Consider the following 22673-nt stretch of genomic DNA (forward strand, 5'->3'; position numbering starts at 1 on the left):
TCAATATTTCATAAATAAACAAAATATTTTTATTTGAGTCTTGAGCATTAAATAAATAAAAGAAGTCATCAAATCATGTTCAAGGAGTTTTGATCAAATATCGTCAAGTTAACTGTCACTTGCTGTCACAATAAGTCTGGTAAATAAAATATAATAAGTATATCTTAAAATCTTACCAAATCATAATTTAATAATGAACTGCTAAAATGCAATACGTCTCCATTTTTTACTTAACAATATACTTAGTGGCAACAGTTTTTCATAGTGTTTCCAGCATGGAACCGATGCTTATTGACGATAAAGTTATTCTGAAACCAATCGAACTAATAAATCTGTTAGCAAAGGAGAGTAAACACAAACAGGTTCTGAAGGAAAATCGTATTGAACGGAAGAGTCAAGGGACATGTACAACGTATACAACTAAGAAAGGTAAAGTTAGATAGTTTCAATATTTTCAGTAATTTAATCCGTTGAGATATAATATATACCTACATATAAAACTATCTCTGCCCTCTACTTGGTCAGCGTGGGGTTAATTCTTTGTGAAACGCAAAATGATTTTGTTATTTAGTTAGAATGATAAATTGTTCCATTGTTTTGGTCTTTGTTAATTGGATATTATTTCTTTAGTCTATGATATAACGGCGTGAGCCAATTACAAAGATCGGTCAAGCCGCCCTTAGGATATATAGGCAGATAAAAATATTAAAAATGTAATTGGTGTCAGTCTACAGTAAAGCGAATATTTATTTAAAAAAAAGGACAATAAAGGATACGTACAGACAGAGCCAATAGATTAATAATAATAGATGTCAAAGTATGAAATTATAGAAAACTAATATAAATATTATGATTGACAGCAATTGGAATTCTGTATTATTTGTCTGCCTTAGAGGTCATTGTTACGGGCTGGCCTGCCTTATACTCCAGGTACAGGACAGTCATACCCCACTCGAACCTCTGAAGTTTCTACGCTTCGTCAAGGCAACATAGACCATGATTTAGGTATGGGAAAACTTTAGGTGCGCAAGATGTGTAAGCCTCGTCTTCTTGATATGGGAATAAAATACGTGTGACTGAGTACATCGAGGGGGCATATTAGATACAGATTCAAGTGTTAAAACTCCCAAACAACTTAAAAATATATTTTATTTACTTGTTATTATTTGTGTGTATACACTTTGTCACGCCATGTATAATGTTACAAAAAATAATGACACGAGTCGTGTACTTTAAAATACAGGGTGGACCAAAAGTCCGTTAACATTTGAATCGGTTGCCGCGTCTAGCAGCGGCAGCGGAGGGGGGTGGAGGGGTTACGCATTGCAAGAGCGGCCAATGGGAATTTAGTACCATGGCGTCGTTCAGCGGTAGTCAACTTGGGTTTTGTGTACTCGAGTACTATCGAAACAACGATTCTGCGACCTTAGCTCAACGAAAGTTTTTCAATAATTACAAGATACGACACAAAAATCAAGCTCCACCAGGTGTGTTAATTAAAAAATGGGTGCTCAAGTTTGAGAAGACGGGTTCAATAATGGATTTACCTCGATCTGGCCGGCCTTGAACGTCGAGGGACCCCGAAAACGTGGAGCGAGTAAAATCGTCTGTTCGTGACCAACCTGGACTTTCAACTCGAAAGCGGTCTGCTGTCGTTAACGTGCCAAGACCATCATTAAACCGCATTCTCAAGAAAGATTTAAGTCTGCATCCCTATAAAATCCAAATGGTGCAGGAATAAAGCCCTCAGGACCATCCCACTAGGTTACAGTTTGCGAACGAAATGGTAGAGCGATTCACCAGTTTTACAAACATTTTTTTCTCAGACGAGGCACACTTCCACCTAAATGGGCATGTTTATAGACAAAATTGTCGTTATTGGAGTGACACTAATCCGAAATTAAAGCATCAAAAACCCCTGCATTCACCCAAAGTCACAGTATGGGCTGCTTTATCAGCAAGAGGCATTATTGGTCCATACTTTTTTGAAGATTCAAGAGGACGTGCGGTTACAGTGAATTCCGAGCGGTATATCACCATGTTACAAAACTTTTTAGCTCCCGCGCTGCAGGATTTTGTTGATTTTAATCAACGCTCATGGTTTCAGCAAGATGGAGCCACTTGTTATACATGTAATGACTCGTTAAGGGCAGCTCGAGACATTTTGGCCCAAAAGTGATATCGAAAAGAGGGGACATTAACTGGCTGCCTCGTAGCCCGGATCTATCACCAATGGATTTTTTTCTTTGGGGATATCTTAAGGCTAAAGTTTACGAACCAACCCAGTAGCTTTTGACGAATTAAAGGATCGTATTCGCACAGAAATCCAAAACATCTCAACACAAACATGTAAAGCTGTTATCGAAAATTTCAGCTCTAGATTGCAGCAATGCCAGAATAATGAAGGATTGCATATGGATGATGTGATTTTTAAGAAATAAATTCCCCTTTTGTTTAATATCGAAAAGAATAAACAATTTGATCTACTGTAATTAGTTTTTTTTAATCATCATTCCAATTATAAACGGACTTTTGGTCCACCCTGTACTTATATGGTAATTAAAATGTAAATTATAAAATAGTAAACTGAATGAAAAGTGAACCACCCTCTTCATGAATGGGAGTGTACCGTGTAGTGTATTTACAATAATAGCATGATATCAAATTCGCAAAATTGAAATTCTTAAAGTTACTAAATACTGTCGATTTTTTTATGAAGCAATGTAATCCTCATTAAACTTATATGTAGATATTTATTGAAGACTCCGGAATAATTAAAAGAAATTCTATACGCAATGGCCACTTTAAGCTTTGATGCAGGTATTTAATATGACTGGTCAGTATTTACGCACAGTTTACATCGGAAAGTTAGCTGCCGCTCTCTTTAGAGATTTTTCAACAGACTTTTTGCTACCGTGTTGCTGTTTAGAGAAGGCCGTGTTCTCATATAGTGACTATAATTTATAACCAAAGGGGTAGGTACAGATCCGGGCTACATGTAGCAAGGGAGACATCTCTGTATAACCATAGAGTCATAGACCATAAAGTAATAACATTTACAATATATGTAAATGTAATTAATTGTATACTAGTATACTCTTTTGCAACAGTTTGCATTTAGTCGGCTTTACCTACAGATATCGCGCGAGTAGAATGCAGTCGGGGCCTGGGGTAAAGAGCGGGAGCATCTTCCCCCGCCACGAGCGTCTGCAGTATAGTGACGTGCCGTAGCCGTCGCATACCGTGTTACCGCGTTAATACTGTGTTGATTAGTTGGGATCCCGTGTTATTTTATGATTTCAATAATAACTGATCCGAATCCATCAGCTCCGTTGAGAAAAGCGTGTTTTCATTCATCGCCAAGCACAAGAAATGGCGAAAAAGTATTTTATATAACACACATACGCGTTGAAAAAAGGCACAACAAAAATTTGAGATTTAATTAATGTGTTAAAATAGCAAACTTGAAGCATTGTTTAAATTTATCGACATACTCATTATTAAGATTATCATTAATTATAATTAGGTCACATCACTATCGCATTCCTGAACTCTACATTTAACTCGCGTATTATGTGTACATAACCGAGCATGATGGCTAATTCTCAATACAATAAACGTTGCGTATTTTTTTCAGAGCCATATAACGATGATGACATAATGAAGATGCACAAAGTGTGGAGCCGTTGGGGTAAATGGGGTGATTGCTCGGTGACGTGTGGAAAGGGCATTATGTCCCGAAGTCGGTTCTGCGTGTCGGGCAGATGTGCACCCGGTGAAGTTGAAGAACAGCACCGCCCTTGTTATAAGGGAATTTGTACAAATTTTGCTCGAGATGTACACGAACAAGATATTTAACTATAATTTTATTACTTTTAATTTGAAGCTCTTCATCTATTAGTTCATACCATAGGTTACTTATGTATTTTTAATAAAATTATATAAAATGTAAGATACATATGGGATTCATAACTCAAAAAAAAAAAACTTCGTGAGCATTGGTCTTAAAAATAAATTGATGAAAAAATTTACAGTTTTATTTTAGTATTTAGAAAACATCTTTCATTATTTAAACTACTATACTATTATATTACTAACTCGAAAGAAAACTTCGTCTGTTCACTTGTATTAAAAATAAGTGTATATGTTTTATTTCTTTATATTTAGATTTATTTTCCTGTATTCATTAAAGTATTTCACATGTCTAATTTAAATCTAATTATGTTTATTAATATCTTTACATAATATGAAACAAACAGAATTATATAAATTGGCGTTTTTATGGTTTTCTTAGCACTATCTGCATTAGTATGATCGGAGGTTCAGTCTGCGTGTCATGTCCTTTCATAATTATTATTGCTATTAAATGAGGTAGCAGAGATGACTCTGAAACGGTTACTTTAAATTAGCTAGCAGGGACCCTTTAAACGGCAATGCTCTTGAAATTATTATGTTCTACTATTGTATAAAATAAATAGCAAAGAATTAGTAGAAACCGCACTACATCACAATGAATTGTTATGTAAAACAAGCCATGTTTGCTTCCGAGAGTTATACACAATTACAACCAACATATCCATCGAATCCAATAACTCCTACTTTGTGAGAGGGTAAACACTGTTTTTCTCAGAAAATTATTATCCACTGTTTTTTAAAAGCAAACTTACACTTCGTGTCTGTGTCATTCACATTCAATATTCATTTGCGTAAGTGCAGTACCTGGAACAGAAAATATGATTTTTTACACAGTCCTATTCGAAATTTTTGTAATATTTGAAACTGTAATATCTTTGGAATGTAAGTATTACTTACGGTATTTCTATACATATCCTATATTCATTTGTGTATTATTTAGGTATCCTATACCATCATTGAATATTAAGGTTTGTCAATTTTAGATTCTCTCTATTTGAAACTCTCAGTTTCTAACATTAATGTATATCTGTAGAAGAAGTGAATAAACATATGTTCAAGAAGAATATCGACGTAATAGAATCATTTCGATTTAAGGTAATTATGTTTTTTCAAAAAAGTATTCACGGTTAAATTCAAATAGTTTTATTCAAAATAGGATTCAAAATCATTTATTGAACGTCAAATACTTCCACCCATTCAAAATAGACTGCCTCAGACCTGAGAAGAACGGGCGCAAGAAACTCCGCGGGATTTGTTTATAATAAAAAATAGTGCGAATAGCCCTCTTCTGTAGTACAAAGATGGTATTAATAGTGGCCGCACTGACCCATAACAATATACCATAGAACATATTACTATGAAAATAACTAAAGTACCTATATTTGTCAAGTATACTACATTTCCTCTTTAGACCTTTGCACTTTGGATTTTTATAACAGTATAAAGATACGCCGCTTGCTAAGGACGTTTGCTTGCAATCAGGTGATATATTGAGCCAGGGCTATCATCAACTAACAATTACTACTCCATAGCTTGGTATGAAAACATCCATGATCCCACTTCGAGAAATGCGTCGACGGAAGTCTTCGAGATAGTGTGGTCAGCAGAAGATCCAATAAGGAGAGACACATGCTCTCCAAGTCTTAGACAATTTATATGCCACTGCAAAATAACGTACAGATCGCTCTACTTAGGCCGTGGCGCGCTTGACGACTGCCATTCAAAGAAAGCCTATGAGATAATTCGTCTCTGTATTACTACTATGGGACCTGCAGACATTCTCATAGATACCGACGTGGTTTTCTATGGTCTTTCCATAGAATATACGTTATTACATTATATGTTCTTAAACTAATGATTTTTGAGATGGTCACAGCAAATAAATGTCCCATTTGTGTTGGTATCGTAAAACGCAGCGTATTTCTTGCAACTCTAAAAGCCCGTATTCTTTAAACTTCCATGCGCCTGAGACGACTCTCTTCGCCTGATCGCGGTAGCATTGTGTGCAAGGATTTCATGAATGTTCTATTGGTACAAGCATTATAATGTGACGATGTCAGCTAGAACTGTCCATAAATCACGCGCTGTCCAATAATAAAAAGATTTATTTCTTATCTTATTCTTATCTTTTAGCTACAAAGGAACCGACTGAAAAAGATTCGCAAGATCCTAATATGATAAGGATTGGTGAATATATTATATCGACGCCTAGTACTTGGGAAATAAATCCAGATTTAAAATCTTTGTGGGTCTTCCGGCCTGCATCTCTGGTATGTTTTTAAATAAAATGCTGTTTAACCTTAGTTTTTACACGACAGTTTATTTAGGTGATCTACTCCAAAACAGAATTATATTTCAGATTTTAACTATATAATGATATTTAAAAAAAAAAACATGTAAAACACCCATTCGGAGGAGCAATATAATTCAGGGTTCAGACTAGTGACGAACAGGTCAATGGCACTCAGCAGTCAACTCAGAACTTTTTCTCTTATTTTTTAATCTCAAGTATATTGTAGCAAAAATAAATATATTTCACATATCTAATAGCCCCTTGGCGATCGCTTCATTACAAAGGTATCATTTATAAAGGCAATTATATTCTAGTTGATTTTAGTAACCCTTCCTATGTTTTGGACTTTTTCTGGGATCCTGTTGTAAGATACTAACTAACTCGATTTAGATAAGTAGTATTCATAACAAGTTTGTATTTGCTACTTATTTTTTTTATGAAATTACGGGAGAGACCAGCAGGACGATAAGCTGATGGTAATTGATACGCGCTGCCCATAACAATGCAGTGCCGCTCAGGATTCTTGAAAAGCCAAAAAATTCTGGGCGGCACTTCCATTGCGCTCGTCACCTTGAGACAAAAGATGTTAAGTCTCAATTGCCCAGTAATTCCACTAGCTTCAGACCGAAACATAGTAATGCTTACACATTACTGCTTCACGGCAGAAATAGGTACCGTTGTGGTACCCATAATCTAGCCGGCATCCTGTGCAAAGGAGCCTCCCACGGGTTAAAATTATATATATATATAAATGAATTGCTGTTCGTTACTCTCGCAAAAACTCGAGAGCGGCTGGACCGATGTGGCTAATTTTATTCTTGAATTATTTGTGGAAGTCCAGAGAAGGTTTAAAATAAATATGGAAATGCTCAGAATTAATTAACTTTCTCAGGAGGTAAAAAATAAACTTAATTTTAGCTTAATAGTGTAGTTATATATACACTGGCCTGCAAAAGTAAGTATCACACTTTTCAAATTAATTTTTTTTCTTTACTATAGAAGGTAGAGATTTAAGATTAAAAACGTTTTGTTGCAAATTTTATAGGCTTTAATTCTTAGAAACTAAAATTATACATTAGTAACATTTTTAACTTAAAAAATGATAAAACAATGAAAATAGACATTTTTAGTTTAGTGTAAAAAAATTCAACTAAAATATATTACATGTTATTTAATTTTTAATAACTGGTATTGCCTCCTCGAGCTCTGATTACAGCTTCGAGCCGGTTTGGCATACTGAACACTGGTTTCGGAGCCGATGTTGGGGAATATTCTCCCATTCTTCTGGGCCTGCTTTAGTGCCCTGAGGGTAGTAGGTGGTGGTCTGCGATTTCTGACTAGCCTCCCAAGCTCATCCCAGGCGTGTTCAATCGGGTTGAGATCAGGACTTCTTGATGGCCAAGCCAGCACGCTGATACCGACCTCCTGAATATACTCTTGTACGATATGAGCCGTGTGTGGCCGGGCATTATCATGCATCAGCATCGATCCATCACCCATATTTGCTAAGTACGGCCCAGCATACTCATTGAGAATCTCTTGAGCATATCTTTGCCCAGTGAGGGTGCCATTTTCTATGGCTACTAGCTCTGTGCGACCTTCTGAAGATATGCCAGCCCATACATGTACACTGCCTCCACCGTATTGGACTCTTTCTGAGATGCAGGCTTGAAGGTATCGCTCACCAGGTAACCTGTAAACACTTCGCCTTCCATCAGAAGTGTAAAGGGAGAATCGAGACTCATCTGCAAACAAAATTCTTGACCATTCTTCTTCATCCCACTGCATGTGTTCACAGGCGTATCGCAGTCTCGCTACTCGATGCGGTCTCTCGAGTTTTGGGCCACTCGCTGGTCTTCGGGGTTTCAAATTTGCTTCAGCAAGTCTTCTTTTCACTGTACTGTCACTAATGTAGTCCCTCCGGGTCTGAAGTAGCTGTTGCTGGACTTCAACTGCATTTTGGTGGCGATTTCTTAACACAGTGGAAATAATATAACGATCTTCTCGGGCACTGGTACACCTGGGTCTGCCATTACAAGGTCTCCTCAGATGGTGTCCAGTCTCTTCGTACCTTCGCTTTACCTTCTGGACCGTTCGTACCGTCACACCCACCATTCTTGCAGTGCTACGCATACTGATGCCTAGTTCCAGAAAAGCCATGATCCTAGCACATTCTTCAACTGAAAGAGGCATGATAAATAAATGTTATGTGCTTTTTAGCATAATTTTTTAAAAGAAGACCCATCGATCTTGAAAAAAATTTAAAACAGAAAGAAAAATGTGAATGGTAAAATTGTAATTCGGTAACGTCCACTTTGAAATAGGAATGGTTTTGTTTTTGATGTTTTTTTTCAGCCAATTCTTAAAAGAAGGTTACCGACTATAAAGTTTTTATGTACAAAATTAAATTCTCTTTGGAGTCCTTTTTATTTCGAAAGTATATCTTGTGAACTTAAAACGTTATCCCAATTTTAAAAGTGTGATACTTACTTTTGAAGGCCAGTGTAGTTAGTATAATAATGTAGTTGGTGGATTAACTACAGTTGTTAACTATCTTATCAGATAATTTTTATGTATATTGATAAATCTTCGATTTTATCTTAATCTGATTTTTATATTATTTTGTTCCATCCACAAATCCGCTATAGGGTTGCAAGATATCAATCGAATACAATAATTGTATTATGATATAGTTGGTAGGTCTGAGTATCGGTTGCATCTATTGTTTATACCCCAATTTTTTTTAAATTACTATATATGGCAATACAACCTTTGCTGTTTCAGCTAGTTTAATAATATTTATTATATTTGACACAGTTTCGTTCTATTATATTCTTTAGTTAATAACATTTACACTAAATATATATAAATATAATTGTTTTTAAATTACCGACTTTACCTGACAGACGGACGTTTTAAAGTCGAGTGTGACAGCTAAGTCTTAAACAATACACAAAATATCAAGTACTCAGTGCGCCCACATCATAATAGACATGTGTCTACTGTGCCCAAATGCTGCAGTTTCTACTTCAAAAAGGGACATGTATAAAATGACCATTCTTATTATTTATTCTATTTCTATTATATCTCTCTCACGAAGCCCGCTATATATAACAGAGTTGATTAATATACACTCATCATTGGCAAAATCTAAAAGGATACGCCATCAAGCCAAACAATAATAATAATATTATTTTGACATTAGTACAGTATAGTAGTAATATTATATATTATATTTGTGAAGATACCATTATTCTGGTACTTCTTGTGGTTTTATAAATTATTATATAACGGTTCCTATGATGAATCGATAGTGTGTATTTGTGTTTAAGTATGTGTACATTTTATGTAAAAACTTTGTAAGTGTTCTTATCGTAGATGCTATCAGCGTACAGAGAGTATCATGGAGTAAGTATCCTAAGGCTATGCCCGCACAGGCAGGCAGATTGCTTAACGTTTAGACTCTAGAGCCTAGCAATTAGTCACCAAGCTATTAGTAAAACGAACGTTTGAAAATGTCTATCGAAGTAAACAAACTTGTTGGTTTTTTGTTACTTTGTTAGCCATCGCGGCATTTTAGGAGAAAAAAATTGATAAAATATTAAGCACATTAGTTTTAAAAAGAGAACCTCTGTGGACTCCACCTGATGAACACCATAAAAATGCAGTTTTGTTAAGAAAAACTTGACCGTGACTTATTTATGTCATGAACCCAAAATGATTGAAAAGTTCATGAAATGGAAAATTTAAAAGACAAATTTTCTGTAAGAAACAGTTTTAAAGCTAATTTTGAAAGTGACTTCTCGTCAACGTACCAACAGTAAAATGACCAAGCCACCTAGCGACCCACTACGTAAACCACCTCTACACACTAGCTGGCTAGAAATCAAGCTACTAGGCTCTAGGCGCTAAGCAAGCCACCTCTCTGTATGGACGTAGCCTAAAACAATAAACCCTCGCCATTTAACTTCACATTAGTCTTTTTGGTAAAAAATGTATAAAATTGAGGAAAGATTTTTTTTACTACACTTTAAAACGCTATAATTATTTTCAGGGGTCTTTGGTATTAATAATTGTTAATCAATATTATTTATACTTTTATAAATACCTACCCCATAAATGTTTTTTTTATTTTAGCAATCGCAACTAAATAAAGATGAAAGTATACATCAAGTGATTTTGAAACCACCACATCTATTAACTAGACTTGCAAAGCCTTTATGGTTCGGATTTGACCCATATTTTCGCAAGGTAATAAATTATTTGGCATGTAAGTTATATACCGTATTGGGATTCCTCCATCTTTTTTTAGTGTGAACATAGTTTCCGTTAAAATTAAGTTTTTAATTAAGTATATCTGTTACAAAAATAATGTTAGCTTAGTGTTTAATATCTTGATTAGTGTCCTTGCTTGAAGATAAATTGGTATTGCATCAATATTTTCAGTGGATCTGGCACAAAGCACTGTAAAAACTTTATTGCACTATCACGTTCTATGTATGATTAGAAGAGCTATACCACAACAACGAGAACAAGAATATTAATTGAATATAGAGATAATAGAATAATCACTCGTCAGTTTCATTAACACACGCAGCCGTTCCTTCACTTTGCTTAAAACTTTACTCTGAAAATTTATTGTGAATAAGTGAGTAACAACAAAAATATATTCTATTCCTGTGTAGGGTACTTTTAAAATGAGGAGTGTATAAATAATTATTCTAGAATTGCTCAAAGTGTTGTATTTAACTTAGTTCAAAATGTTCTTCAAATACTTTGTAGCTTCGTGATTACATTGCGGACTGATACTGGAACGACTACAGTTCAAATCCCAAGTTATATATATATATATATATATTTTTTTTTGTTCTTCTTTGCTCTTTTTTTTCTATTTAACTATAAATTCAATTATCCTCATTTTTATGAAAATTATTATCTAATGGAATATATAATTGATGATCTGCCAATTTTGCTTTTTAACTAATCAATTGGTGCATCCTATAGGAGGTCGAGAGAGTAAGACTGCCATTAACTCGTGTTATTTACACTACAAATTCCCATTAACACCAACCACAGGCTACAATGCCGCTCCAACATTCGCCGAATAAGTCGAAAGCTAGTGCCAATAAGCAGGTACAGTCGGAACCCGATATTCCTAGAAAGTCCTGTACTTTCCCCAGGGCGTAAAAAGAATAGGGGAGTCCCAGGCCCAGAGGTGTCGTAAGAGGCGACTAAGGGCTTTTTAGAAGTGGGAGAGTCACGCTGCCGTCTTATGACGTCAGCTCAATCGGGCCAGACTTGTCCGGGTTAATTACCACACTCGCACAGAATATCGGCGTGAAATAGCGGCCTAGTGCCGCTATGTTTCGCATAGGTTAGTGTCGAGGACCGGAGGCCATCCCTTACCCCTCCCCCCCTCCCCCCAACATAATATGAGAGCGGTCCATAAAGAGATATTACTCCAGGAGCTCTACCAGAGCCGGAGAATCCCTCCCCGAGCACTCTCGCTCGGGCTGCCCTTCGTATTCTGGGGTGGGCACAGAACCGCGCATGACCGAGGACAAACGAGGCAGAAACACCACGGCACCCCGCTCCACGCTCAACGTGGACTTTTACAATACCAGGGGAATTCACTCCAATTTAAACGCCGTCCACCACCACCTTGAGACGGCGCGACCGGCCTTGTGTTTCCTTACGGAGACGCAGATACCTAGTGATACGTCATATTTAAACCCCGGGTACAAAATTGAGCACAATTTTTTGCCTCATGCCGGGGTATGTGTGTACGTTAGGGAGGATATCTGCTGTCGCCGTCTCGGCAATTTTGAGGGTAGGGACCTGTCTACTCTCTGGCTCCGCGTAGATTTAGAGGACCGTGTCCGTATCTATGCGTGTGTCTACAGGTCCCATAGTGGTAACGCAGAAACCGATCATCTCATGGGCTGCGTTCAAGCGGCAACTGACGACGTGCTTGCACAGATCCCCTCCGCTGAAATCGTAGTCTTGGGTGATTTCAACGGGCACAATGCCGAATGGCTTGGATCACGTACCACAGACTACGCAGAGCGATCTGTGCATAATTTTGCATTGGCGTATGGTCTGTCCCAATTGGTTGAGTCGCCAACGCGGCTCCCGGATGTGGATAGCCACATGCCGTCCTTATTAGATCTTCTGCTGACTACACATCCCGATGGTTACCAGGTCTTTGTCGACGCCCCTCTCGGAACGTCCGACCATTGCCTGGTCAGGAGTGTAGTGCCTATCCGACGCCAACGTCGCAGACCACCAGCGACCCGCCGCGTTTGGCACTATAAGTCAGCAGCTTGGGATAGGATGCGTTCCTTTTTTGCATCCTACCCTTGGGGCAAGGTTTGTTTCCCTTCGGATGATCCTAGTGCCTGCGCCGTTGCAGTAGCCGATGTGATACTGCAGGGCATGGATATTTTTATACCAAGCTCTGTAGTACCGATCGGTAGCAGATCACAGCCCTGGTTCAATGCGTCAGTTAAAGCAGCATCTGACTGCAAAAAACAGGCGTATCGAACTTGGGTTGCGGCGCTGGGCACAAAGGATCCGAACTGCAAAGTTCTTAAGAGGAAATATAACGGGGACGTATCTAATTATAGGCCGATTTCGGTTTTACCAGTCCTGTCGAAGGTCCTAGAAAGGATACTTAAATCTTGTTAAATTTCTCAATAAATATGACATAATAGCTAAAAATCTATTCGGGTTCAGAACGGGTATATCTTCAGAAGTTGCAACCACAAATCTTATTAGTAGCGTAGTGAGTTAACTTGATAATAAAATAAAATGTTTTGCAATCTTCCTAGATCTCTCCAAAGCCTTTGACACGGTATCAACTCCGACCTTAATCACTAAGTTAGAGCGTTATGGAATTCGAGGTCAAGCTTTGGGAATTTTCCGGAGTTATCTTTTGAATCGGCAACAGAGTGTGAAAACAGACAAGCATATCAGTGACACGGAGTTAATTGACCACTGTATCCCGCAGGGCAGGACCTACACTCTTCCAGCTGTATGTCAACGATCTGTGCAAACTAAACATACCATACTGCAGCATATATGCGTATGCAGATGACACCGCACTCGTTGTACATGGTAATGACTGGAGTAGTGCCAAACAGCACGCCCAAGAAGCGATTAACATCGTGGCCGATTGGCTTTCAACTAATTTACTCACACTAAACATCCGGAAAACACAAATTCTTCCTTTTTCCTTAACATCTGCTTCCTCGGTTCCACCTGAAAACTCGAATATTATATATATATATATATATATATATATACTAAGTATGTATAAATATACTTGTCATTCAATAACGCCCACCTGTAACTGCTTAATATACAAATTTAATACTTTACGACACTTGACTGATTCCAATACGGTGAAAACTGTATATCTTGCCTTATGCCAATCACTTTTGACCTATTGTATCCCTGTTTGGGGTGGAGCCCGCGTAACTATTATGTTAAGTCTGGAAAGAGCTCAAAGAGCTATTCTAAAGATAATGTTATATAAACCAATCCGATACTCTACCAACCTACATTACTCAGAATGCCAAGTTTAAACGGTCCGGCAACTATATATTCTTCGGAGTGTATTAAGAAAACATGCGACCCTACCCCCCAACGTGACTGTTCTTGGACGAAAACCGCACCCAAATATGTCCCATAATAAAATGTAAAACGGCCTTCGCGAAACGTCAATATGATGCTCTCTCCTCTTAGCTTTACAATAACATTAATGAGAAGACTTTTATTTACACACTAAGCAACTTAGAGGTAAAAAAGAAAACCACCACTTATCTTAAACAATTATCATATTCAGAAACGGAAAGTCTACTGTAACCAACTCACTAAGAATTACATACACACACACACATACACATACACACACACACTCACACAAACACATTCATATTTAATTTTTATTTTTTAATTTTGTTTCGTTTGTCATTGTCATTTGTCGAGGAATCACTGACCCTGAAGATACAGTTTTAACTAGTTTCGGGGTCAGAGGTCAACCTCTTTTAATATCACTGCACAACCGTTTTTCAATGTTCAATGTATTATTACAATTAGCGATAAAAAGATGTAAATAATTGGTATTATGTAATAAATATTGTACATTTAGTAATTTAAGTTATTTGCAGTGAGTGTAAAAAAGAAAATGAAATGAAATATAGTATGAGGTTATCCTTTTGAGGAAGCTCATGGTTCATCATCGCTCAGAGGGCAATGGAAAAGGCTATGCTTTTAGTTTCCTTGCGAGATCGAATCAGAAAAGAGGACATCCGTAGTCTAACCAAAGTGACCGACAAAGCTCAAATGGTTGTTAGCAGCAGTGTGCAGAGCACATAGCTCCACGTAAGGATGGTTGGGGCAGTAAAGTCCTCGAATGGCGATCACGTACTGGAAGACGAAGTGTTGGTAGGCCTCACACAAGATTGACCGACGATCTGGCCAAGAGCGCTGGAATAGGTTGCATGAGGGCAGCGCAAGACCGATCTTCATGGCGAACTTTAGAGGAGGCCTTTGTTCAACAGTGGACGTTTTCAAATTTGAAAATTCTATTGATTTAGTCTATAAGATATCTTCACTTACAAGCTGACAAAGTTTTTCTTTAAATTGAAATTTCTGGAATAAAGCTTTATTGTTGTTATTTCTCTTAAATAAGTATTATAATATCTTATAAGAGTTATAAACTCTTAAATAACCATGCTCCTTACGCAATTTAAAAAAATTCGCCATATAGGTGAAGTACTTTTCTATATCCCTGACAACGTGTAAATATGCAAATACATGGGACACACTAAAAGTTTTGCACTTCTAGCTAATCGGAACTATTTGAATTTCGAATGTTATATTTTTTGAAACGTTTCAACCTTCGCAATCATAAAAAAAACAATTGGCGGGAAATCATTCGTCAATTGTTTTTTATCATACATCAAAGTTCTACGTACGTACGCAACGAAAATTGAATTAATTCGAAAAGATTTTAGAGCTATGATTTTTTATGATTTTAAAAGTTCTCTCTCTCCACAAGACTGTGCCGCTCGTCTTCTAAATGCTTTTGGGAGAGAAGCACTTTGCTTGACCACCGTGAGGCGATGGTTTGCTGAATTTGAGAGAGGTCGGGTTTCTTTACGTGACGCATTTCGTGAAGGGCGGCCTTCAACTGCCGTCAACGAAAATAATGTGGCTACTGTTAAGCGGCTAATTGAAGAAAACCCGCGGATTACCTATGAGATACAATTCGAGGACTATTGGGGATTGGTATGAGCCAAATTCAGAAAAGTTTACACGAAGAATTGAAAGTTCGGAAACTTTGTTGTCGTTGGAACCCTCATGAACCGAGAGCGGAGCAGAAGCGGGTTCGCGTGGTATGGTGCTCACAGATGCTAATGAAGTACGACCACGGACATTCTAATGCTGTTGATGACATTGTCACAGGAGACGAAACGTGGATTTATTATTTTGAACCCGAATAAAAACAACAATCTTGTGAATGCGTGTTTGAAAATGTGAACAGGGCAACAAAAGTGAGGCAAGCAAGAAACGTTGGTAAACCTGCACAACTCCACTTGAAGATCAAAAGAGTACCGAGTGGCGTTCTACCATTTGTAGACAATTATTTGTTTACCAGGGGTGTTAAAAAAAGTTCGCGAAAGACGACCAATAACCCGCGTTCTCCTACATCATGACAACGCTTCTTCTTCTTCTTCACACGGCCAAAAAAACTAAGTCATTTTTAGCCCCCGAAAAAGTACACATGACCCCGACCTGACTCTGTGATTTCTGTATTTTCCCCAAAATCAAAGATTTGATGAGAGAACACTTTTAACAATTCCAAAGAGGCAGTGATAGCGTTCAATCAGCACGTAGAAAACATGCCTTCAGATCTGTGGTCCTCCTGTTTTAAAAAATGGTTTGATTGCATGAAAAAAATTTTAAAATGTAATGGTGAGTATTTTGAAAAGCAAAAAACATAATATTTTGTTTGTTTGTTTTTATAAGTTACGCAAAACTTTTAGTGTGACCTACGTATTTCATGCAGTTCATGGAGCACAATTTGACATTTGCAATAGCTGAGGTAAATAAAAAGATACTATTCTTCTTAATATATATAAGTCCAGTATCCTGATGTTTGTTTCCAGTGAACTCCTAAACTAATGAACGGATTTTAATGGGGATTACTTCATGAAGTGCAGTTTAGTCCAACTTGAGAGACAGCATACTTTTTATTTCGATTTGTGAACCCATAATTATTTTTATTTCCAATATTGGTTTAGTGGTAGCTGTGAAACAAATTCATCATAACAACAAGTAGCATATTTTATGAAGATTTCTTGGTGTTTTGAAATGTTATTGACAAATTCATAAAAAACAGTATTATATTTATTATGTACAGAACAACGTCTGTCGGGTCACCTACTAGGTGATGAGATATTGCACGTGATTCCTGACGATCTTGAAATATTCCAATTATTTTAACCGTTGATGATAGATCAGTCCTAGTTAAGAACGGCTTTATTTGTCGTGGTTTTCCGCCGTTCCCAATTTCATTATATCTACATTATATCTGACCTTTCAGTCATTATTATTATCATAGGCAATCTGCCCAGCTGTGACGTGTTTTCTTCAAATGTTTCATTGTTTTTTTTTTACCTTTAGGATTATTTCGAGCCTTTTGAGAGGAGACCGAAGCCAGTAACGCTAATCGCTTTCAGAAAAAATGGTTTCATGCCTCATAAAAGCGTAAGTATCCCTCATTAAATGTTTAGCCTTTTATTTCAATATTAGTGTTAAACATTTAAATAAAACACTTTGTAATATATTAAAACGTGTGATTGTAACTGTGTTATACCATTAGTTTTTGCGTAAGATACATTTTTGTTATTATTTTTGTTGATCCGACTTTTCGAGTCCTTTCCAGATCAGTCCCCCTGAAAACGTGAATGGAAGGGAAAATATGTTTGTATATAATATAAATAGATTTTTTTATATCTATTTATACATATCTACCATCTCACGGGAAAGTCATTTATGCCTTTGCGGTAGACATCCGGCGACCTGGACTTATTGAACTCTATGAAGGCTTACAGAGAAGAGAAAGTTTACGAAATATTAAAAAAAAAATATGACGGTTGGAGATTTGTAAACGTCCTGTTGAGTTAAAACCGTATCTTAGCAGGTGGAGCCTTGCGTAAACATGGAGCAATCACAGCTATTGAATGATGAATACCGGTTGACGAGGCGGTACTGTCACTCTGCGAATTTCGTCATCATTGTTTAAGTTTAGTACAATAGACAATAAACCAATTATATAGCCAATTAAAAAATATCAGCGTTCTTAAAACAGTAGTACTCGAGTACCAACCATTTAATTGAAAAATTTAAAACATACTACCAAGAGTGGAATTTCTCGGTATTGTCACTAGAGATTTGAATTGTTTGCTGTTGCGGCCTCGCAAGAAGCCAAACTAGTTACTAGTGGGTTTTTTCTTAAGGAAAAATAAGTAAATAATATGCTTTTTTAATAAGTAAATTCGACTTCGACTACGACTACTCAGCTGAGCAGACAAATTTAATCAAAGGATGATCGTTTATATCGAGATTCTAAAATGCTATCAGATGTATCTTATCTTGTGTAATAAAATGATATTTTATTCTTTCGATAGATGAATTCATTCATTTCATAAATTTTGTCATACTTGAGTATATATACATTTCATAAATTTTGTCATATTTGAAACAAATGCAGTCATTCGAGTAAAATAAGACATAGAGACATTTTTATCATTAGAAAGAGATGGTGAGAATGATTAGTACTCTAGTACTGTGTGTCTACACACAATCACGATTAGCTTCATCGTTCTAACGCGCGCTGTTCTGGGAGAATCTGTATATACTTTTACCTCTTTGGCGTGACGGTAACGCGGATTTAGTACTTTTTCCGCATATATTGAACAAACGAAATTACCTTAAAAGAAGTTTTATATATTATTATTTTAGATATTACTAGTACTATTAGTACTTTATACACCGTAATTAATTGAACTTTTTATTTATCTAAGCTATCAACTGTATCATATAGGTCTATAGGTCATATTCTAGTCAACAAGTTCAAAAGCGTGTTAATTCTTGATAAAGCTCGTAAATATATGAGCGATGGCATAATCGATCGGAATGCCGTATAGAAAAATGAATCCAAAGTATGTATATTATAACAATTGCAATTGCTATTAACAAATTAATAATCTAATGAAGTAATTTTCTAAGAAAAAGTTATTCCCCGCACTACTTTACGTTTGTAAAAAAATATTGTAATAATGAAGGTATTAAATACAACCAATGAAAATATTATTATACCGCATAATTTAATTAAATAACGTGTAATTAAATATCATTAAAATATAAACTTATAAGGATTGGTAGCTGAAGTATGAATAATAATATAAAAAAAATAATAAAAATACAAATGGTCTAGTTTACATTCTAACAGGGTCAGGGTGTCGAATTTGCGTGATGGTGTGCGCGCGTATTGAAAACATTCACTCTAATAATATTTCTCTGACGCGCCAAAAGAAGTATAACTTCAAAAAGTTTGTAACTTCAAAAACTTTTAATGTTGCCATCACCCATAATATCAAGAATTAATGCATTTTTGATTTTGTTGACTAGACTATAAACATAATGAAAGTCAACGAAGACTTCCGCCGGACTCATAGTCGTTCTAATACGACTGCTTAAATGACTACTTAGTATAGCATTAAAAATGTTCACTCCTATAGTCACCTAAGGATTCCTTAATAGGCCTCAGGAATACTTCCCTTTATGTATCTTCGGAACTATAGTTAAATGGTTATGGAATTGTTTCGACATGTTAATATTAAAATTAAGATGTCTATTTCTGTAATAATAAATGCAATATTATATATTAATATAATCTAATTTAATTAATTAATTAGTGATAAGTTACAATAAAACATTTCAGTTTTAAAAGTTATTGATAGTGTACTCATTTTCTATATGATGAGGCTGTATGGTATAAGCTCCTCAACTAACGTGAGAAGGCTTTAATCGCTATCTGTGGAGGTACAGAAGAGGTCCACCTTCTGTTTTAAACAGGATGCCAAGTTAATTTGCTCGAGCTTTATAAGCGAAGCATAGCTTTTGTAAATTTTTATTACCAAAACACAAAATCATAAAAATCACAGTTGAAGACACTGACATGACACTGACTGAATGGATTTTGGATCAAAGAGGATGTAAATATTACGTAATAAGGGGCGGCCTAAGTAAAAATTGAGTTTAGTATGCAACGTGCAGTCATTTGACATAAGTTTGAAATAGTAGTGATTACAGTATCGCGATTGGCGACGAAGTATATTTTAATCAAAAATAAGTGTTCATGAATAAATTTATGTGATAAGAAATTAATTTGTCATATTATTTATTATACTGGTATCACAAATAAATTATCGATAACCTTAGCTAAGGAAACCAAAAGTGACGTCTCTGGGATAGAACTTTCCTTCCCAATATACTATCTACAGATAGAGATAAATTACTACCTTCTACTGTCAGTAATTAGCAGTCAATAATCTAATGCTGTCCCAATATACCCGATAAGTCTTCTTATCGCCTTATATTAGGACGCGTGAATTGAAATATCCATACAAACTTCTATCGCTGGTAAGCTATACGTCGTCCCATTGACAGACAGCGTGTACGGATAAGGTGAGTTACCGTCGATAAGTTTATTGGGACGGAAAAGTCAACGATAGTTACGATTTTTATCTCAAGTAAGAAATAGACTGAATATTGGAAACGGCCGTTAGTAGATTATGTATACTTAGCTAAGTATTCTTTAGCACTAAGGTAAGGACTGGCTATGAGTGCGGCGGTATGTGACTTAATTTTTTTTACTATTACAGATACCATTGAGCCTGTCATCTGATGTGGCCGAGTTACAGTCGCCTTATAACGATATAAGTAGTTTTTGGGATGACAACTCGGGAAATCAGAATGATGTCTAACTCATAAATAAAATACTATTTAAATAATGATGTGATATTATTTAACAAATTATATTAATATTTATTTATTTTAATAATATCAACAGCTGCTATCTGCAAATAAAATATTTTAGTTGCAATATTATAATTAAATTTTGAATTTTGGTGATTTTATAAAATAAACAAGTTTTAGGAAATTGCGGTATGGCTTAAAGCTACTTTACCAACAATATTGGCTCATTTGTGTCAAATCAATAAAATAAAAAAGTGAAAAATGGGTGCCTCATGATTTGACTGATGTGCAGAAAGAAACGTCTGTTGAAACTTGTGTTGGGTTGTTGTATCGATATAGAAATAATAATAATAATATTGACACACTTTTCACCCAATTTATCTTGCCCCAAGTTAAGAATATATAGCCTGTGTTATGGGTTACAAGACAATGATATATTTAATACAATAGATAGATAAATTCATATAAACATACATAAATACATTTAAACATCCATGACTCGGAAACAAACAAACAAAATAACAAAAGAAATTAAGGAATATTTGATCGAATTGTGACATGCGATGAAAAATGGATTCTTTATGATAATCGTAAGCGTAAGAAAAATGCAATGGCTGACTCCAGTTTAAACGTCGCAGAAGTGTTTTAAAGCGAAGCTAACCAATCATAAGGTAATGGTGACTGTTTGGTGGTCTCAGCATGGTATATTCACTATAACTTTCTCCAATCTGGTCTAACAATAATGGCTAATGTCTTCTGTGCCGAATTCCGAACAATGATAGCAAAACTAGCAGTGAAACAGTCTCGACTCATGAAACGATAAATAAATAAATTCTTTATTTTGCTAGAAAACATGTAACAATGGGTGTAAATAGTTTTAATGTATCAATGTTGCCGGCCATTTCTGGCATGCAAAATTATTATTAACAAAATTCTAGTTATTAGTATAATTGATTAACAAACTATTTTTTATCTATATTTTAAGGACTTAGGTTAATTTAAATTATAATTATTATTTTTAAATGTCATTATTTAAAGACTAGAATTAATATATATTTTAAAGTCAATATAATTTAACCTAATGTGTCAACATTTCATTTATGGAATAAAAACATTATTCTATAGACCATGTAAAAAGATCCTTTTTAAATCGTTGGACGGGTAATACGCGTAAGCTTGGAGGGAGTTTATTAAATATTTTTATACACATGACATAGCTACATTTTCCGTAGGATGCATTATGACATTTGTGTGCTATCACCAGTCTGTCACCGTTTCTTGTATTTCTCGGATAAATATCTCTTGCTTTTGTAAATAAATGGTCATGTTGTTTGACAAAGATACATATTTCGTATATATACATACAGGGAATTGGAAGAATACGTAATTCTTAAAACTGTGGTTCACACGAATCTAAGTAAAAAGCTCCTGTCATAGCTCTTAAGCATCTCTTTGGGGCTATGAAAGCCCTATTAGCCTCGCTAGAGTTTCCCCACAAGATGAGTCCATATCGAAGTACTGATGCGACATAACCATGATAAGCTGCCAGGACTGTACTTGGTAAAGCCGTTTTTACGCAATCTATATAACACATAAACATATCTATCAATTTTTTGGCATACCATGTCTACATGCTCTTTCCATTTTAGATTTTTATCTAGAAGTACTCCTAAAACTTTAAATTGCAGAGCTTCTTCTATTTGGGTATTTGTATAATTTATCTTAAGGCTATAGTTATTAGAGCGGTTACTTAAACTAAATAATATTTTTTTAATATTAACTTGAAGATTATTATCCTCTAGCCAATTTACCACTGTATTAATATCATTATTAATTTCACTTTCATAAATATCAATCTAATTTTTATTATTACATGTCATTATTATTGATATGTCATCGGCGAATAAATAACAGTCATTTTTTGTCACACTAGGCAGGTCATTAATATAAATTAAAAATAACAATGGTCCAAGGACGCTTCCTTGCGGAACACCAAATCTATTTAATTTAAAGTTTGATTGTTGGGCAATTAGAGTAGCCTTTTCGTCGATAGAATTGATCTCCACACATTGGTTACGGTCTTTTAAGCAGGACTCCATCCAGTTAAGAGCTGGTCCTCTAACGCCATTTTGCTCCAACTTATCCAACAAGATGGTGTGTGATACGAAGTCAAAAAATATTACACACGTTGGTTTTTTTTATCTATATTTTCTGCTATTTTGTTAAACAGTTTAAATGCAGCTAATGTCGTCGACTTGTTTTTTTGAAAGCCAAATTGTTGCTTGTTTATTATATTATTTTTTGTAAAAAAAAAATGTTAAACGGCCATACATTGCTTTCTCAAAGACTTTTGAAAAAATAGATACGAGTGCAATTGGGCAGTAGTTATTAAGTTGTTTTTTTATCGTCTTTT

The 22673-nt window shown here is 35.6% G+C and overlaps 2 protein-coding genes across 2 annotated transcripts; both read left to right on the forward strand.

Annotated features, from left to right (window-relative positions):
- The first annotated feature begins 134 nt into the window (after positions 1-134).
- Positions 135-4014, forward strand: LOC126978567 (semaphorin-5A-like). The gene is made up of 2 exons (XM_050827521.1): positions 135-429; positions 3638-4014. Exons 1-2 carry the CDS (start codon positions 207-209, stop codon positions 3856-3858), a joined length of 444 nt encoding a protein of 147 aa, XP_050683478.1. The 5' UTR covers positions 135-206; the 3' UTR covers positions 3859-4014.
- Positions 4015-4698: 684 nt separating this feature from the next.
- Positions 4699-20268, forward strand: LOC126978938 (uncharacterized). Its single transcript, XM_050828067.1, has 5 exons — positions 4699-4797; positions 6049-6185; positions 10346-10459; positions 16901-16984; positions 20167-20268. The coding sequence occupies exons 1-5, from the start codon at positions 4734-4736 to the stop codon at positions 20266-20268; spliced, it is 501 nt and encodes a 166-aa protein (XP_050684024.1). The 5' UTR covers positions 4699-4733.
- The last annotated feature ends 2405 nt before the right edge of the window (positions 20269-22673 follow it).

Source organism: Leptidea sinapis, chromosome Z (assembly GCF_905404315.1).
Source record: "Leptidea sinapis chromosome Z, ilLepSina1.1, whole genome shotgun sequence".
Classification (NCBI taxonomy): Eukaryota; Metazoa; Arthropoda; class Insecta; order Lepidoptera; family Pieridae; genus Leptidea; species Leptidea sinapis.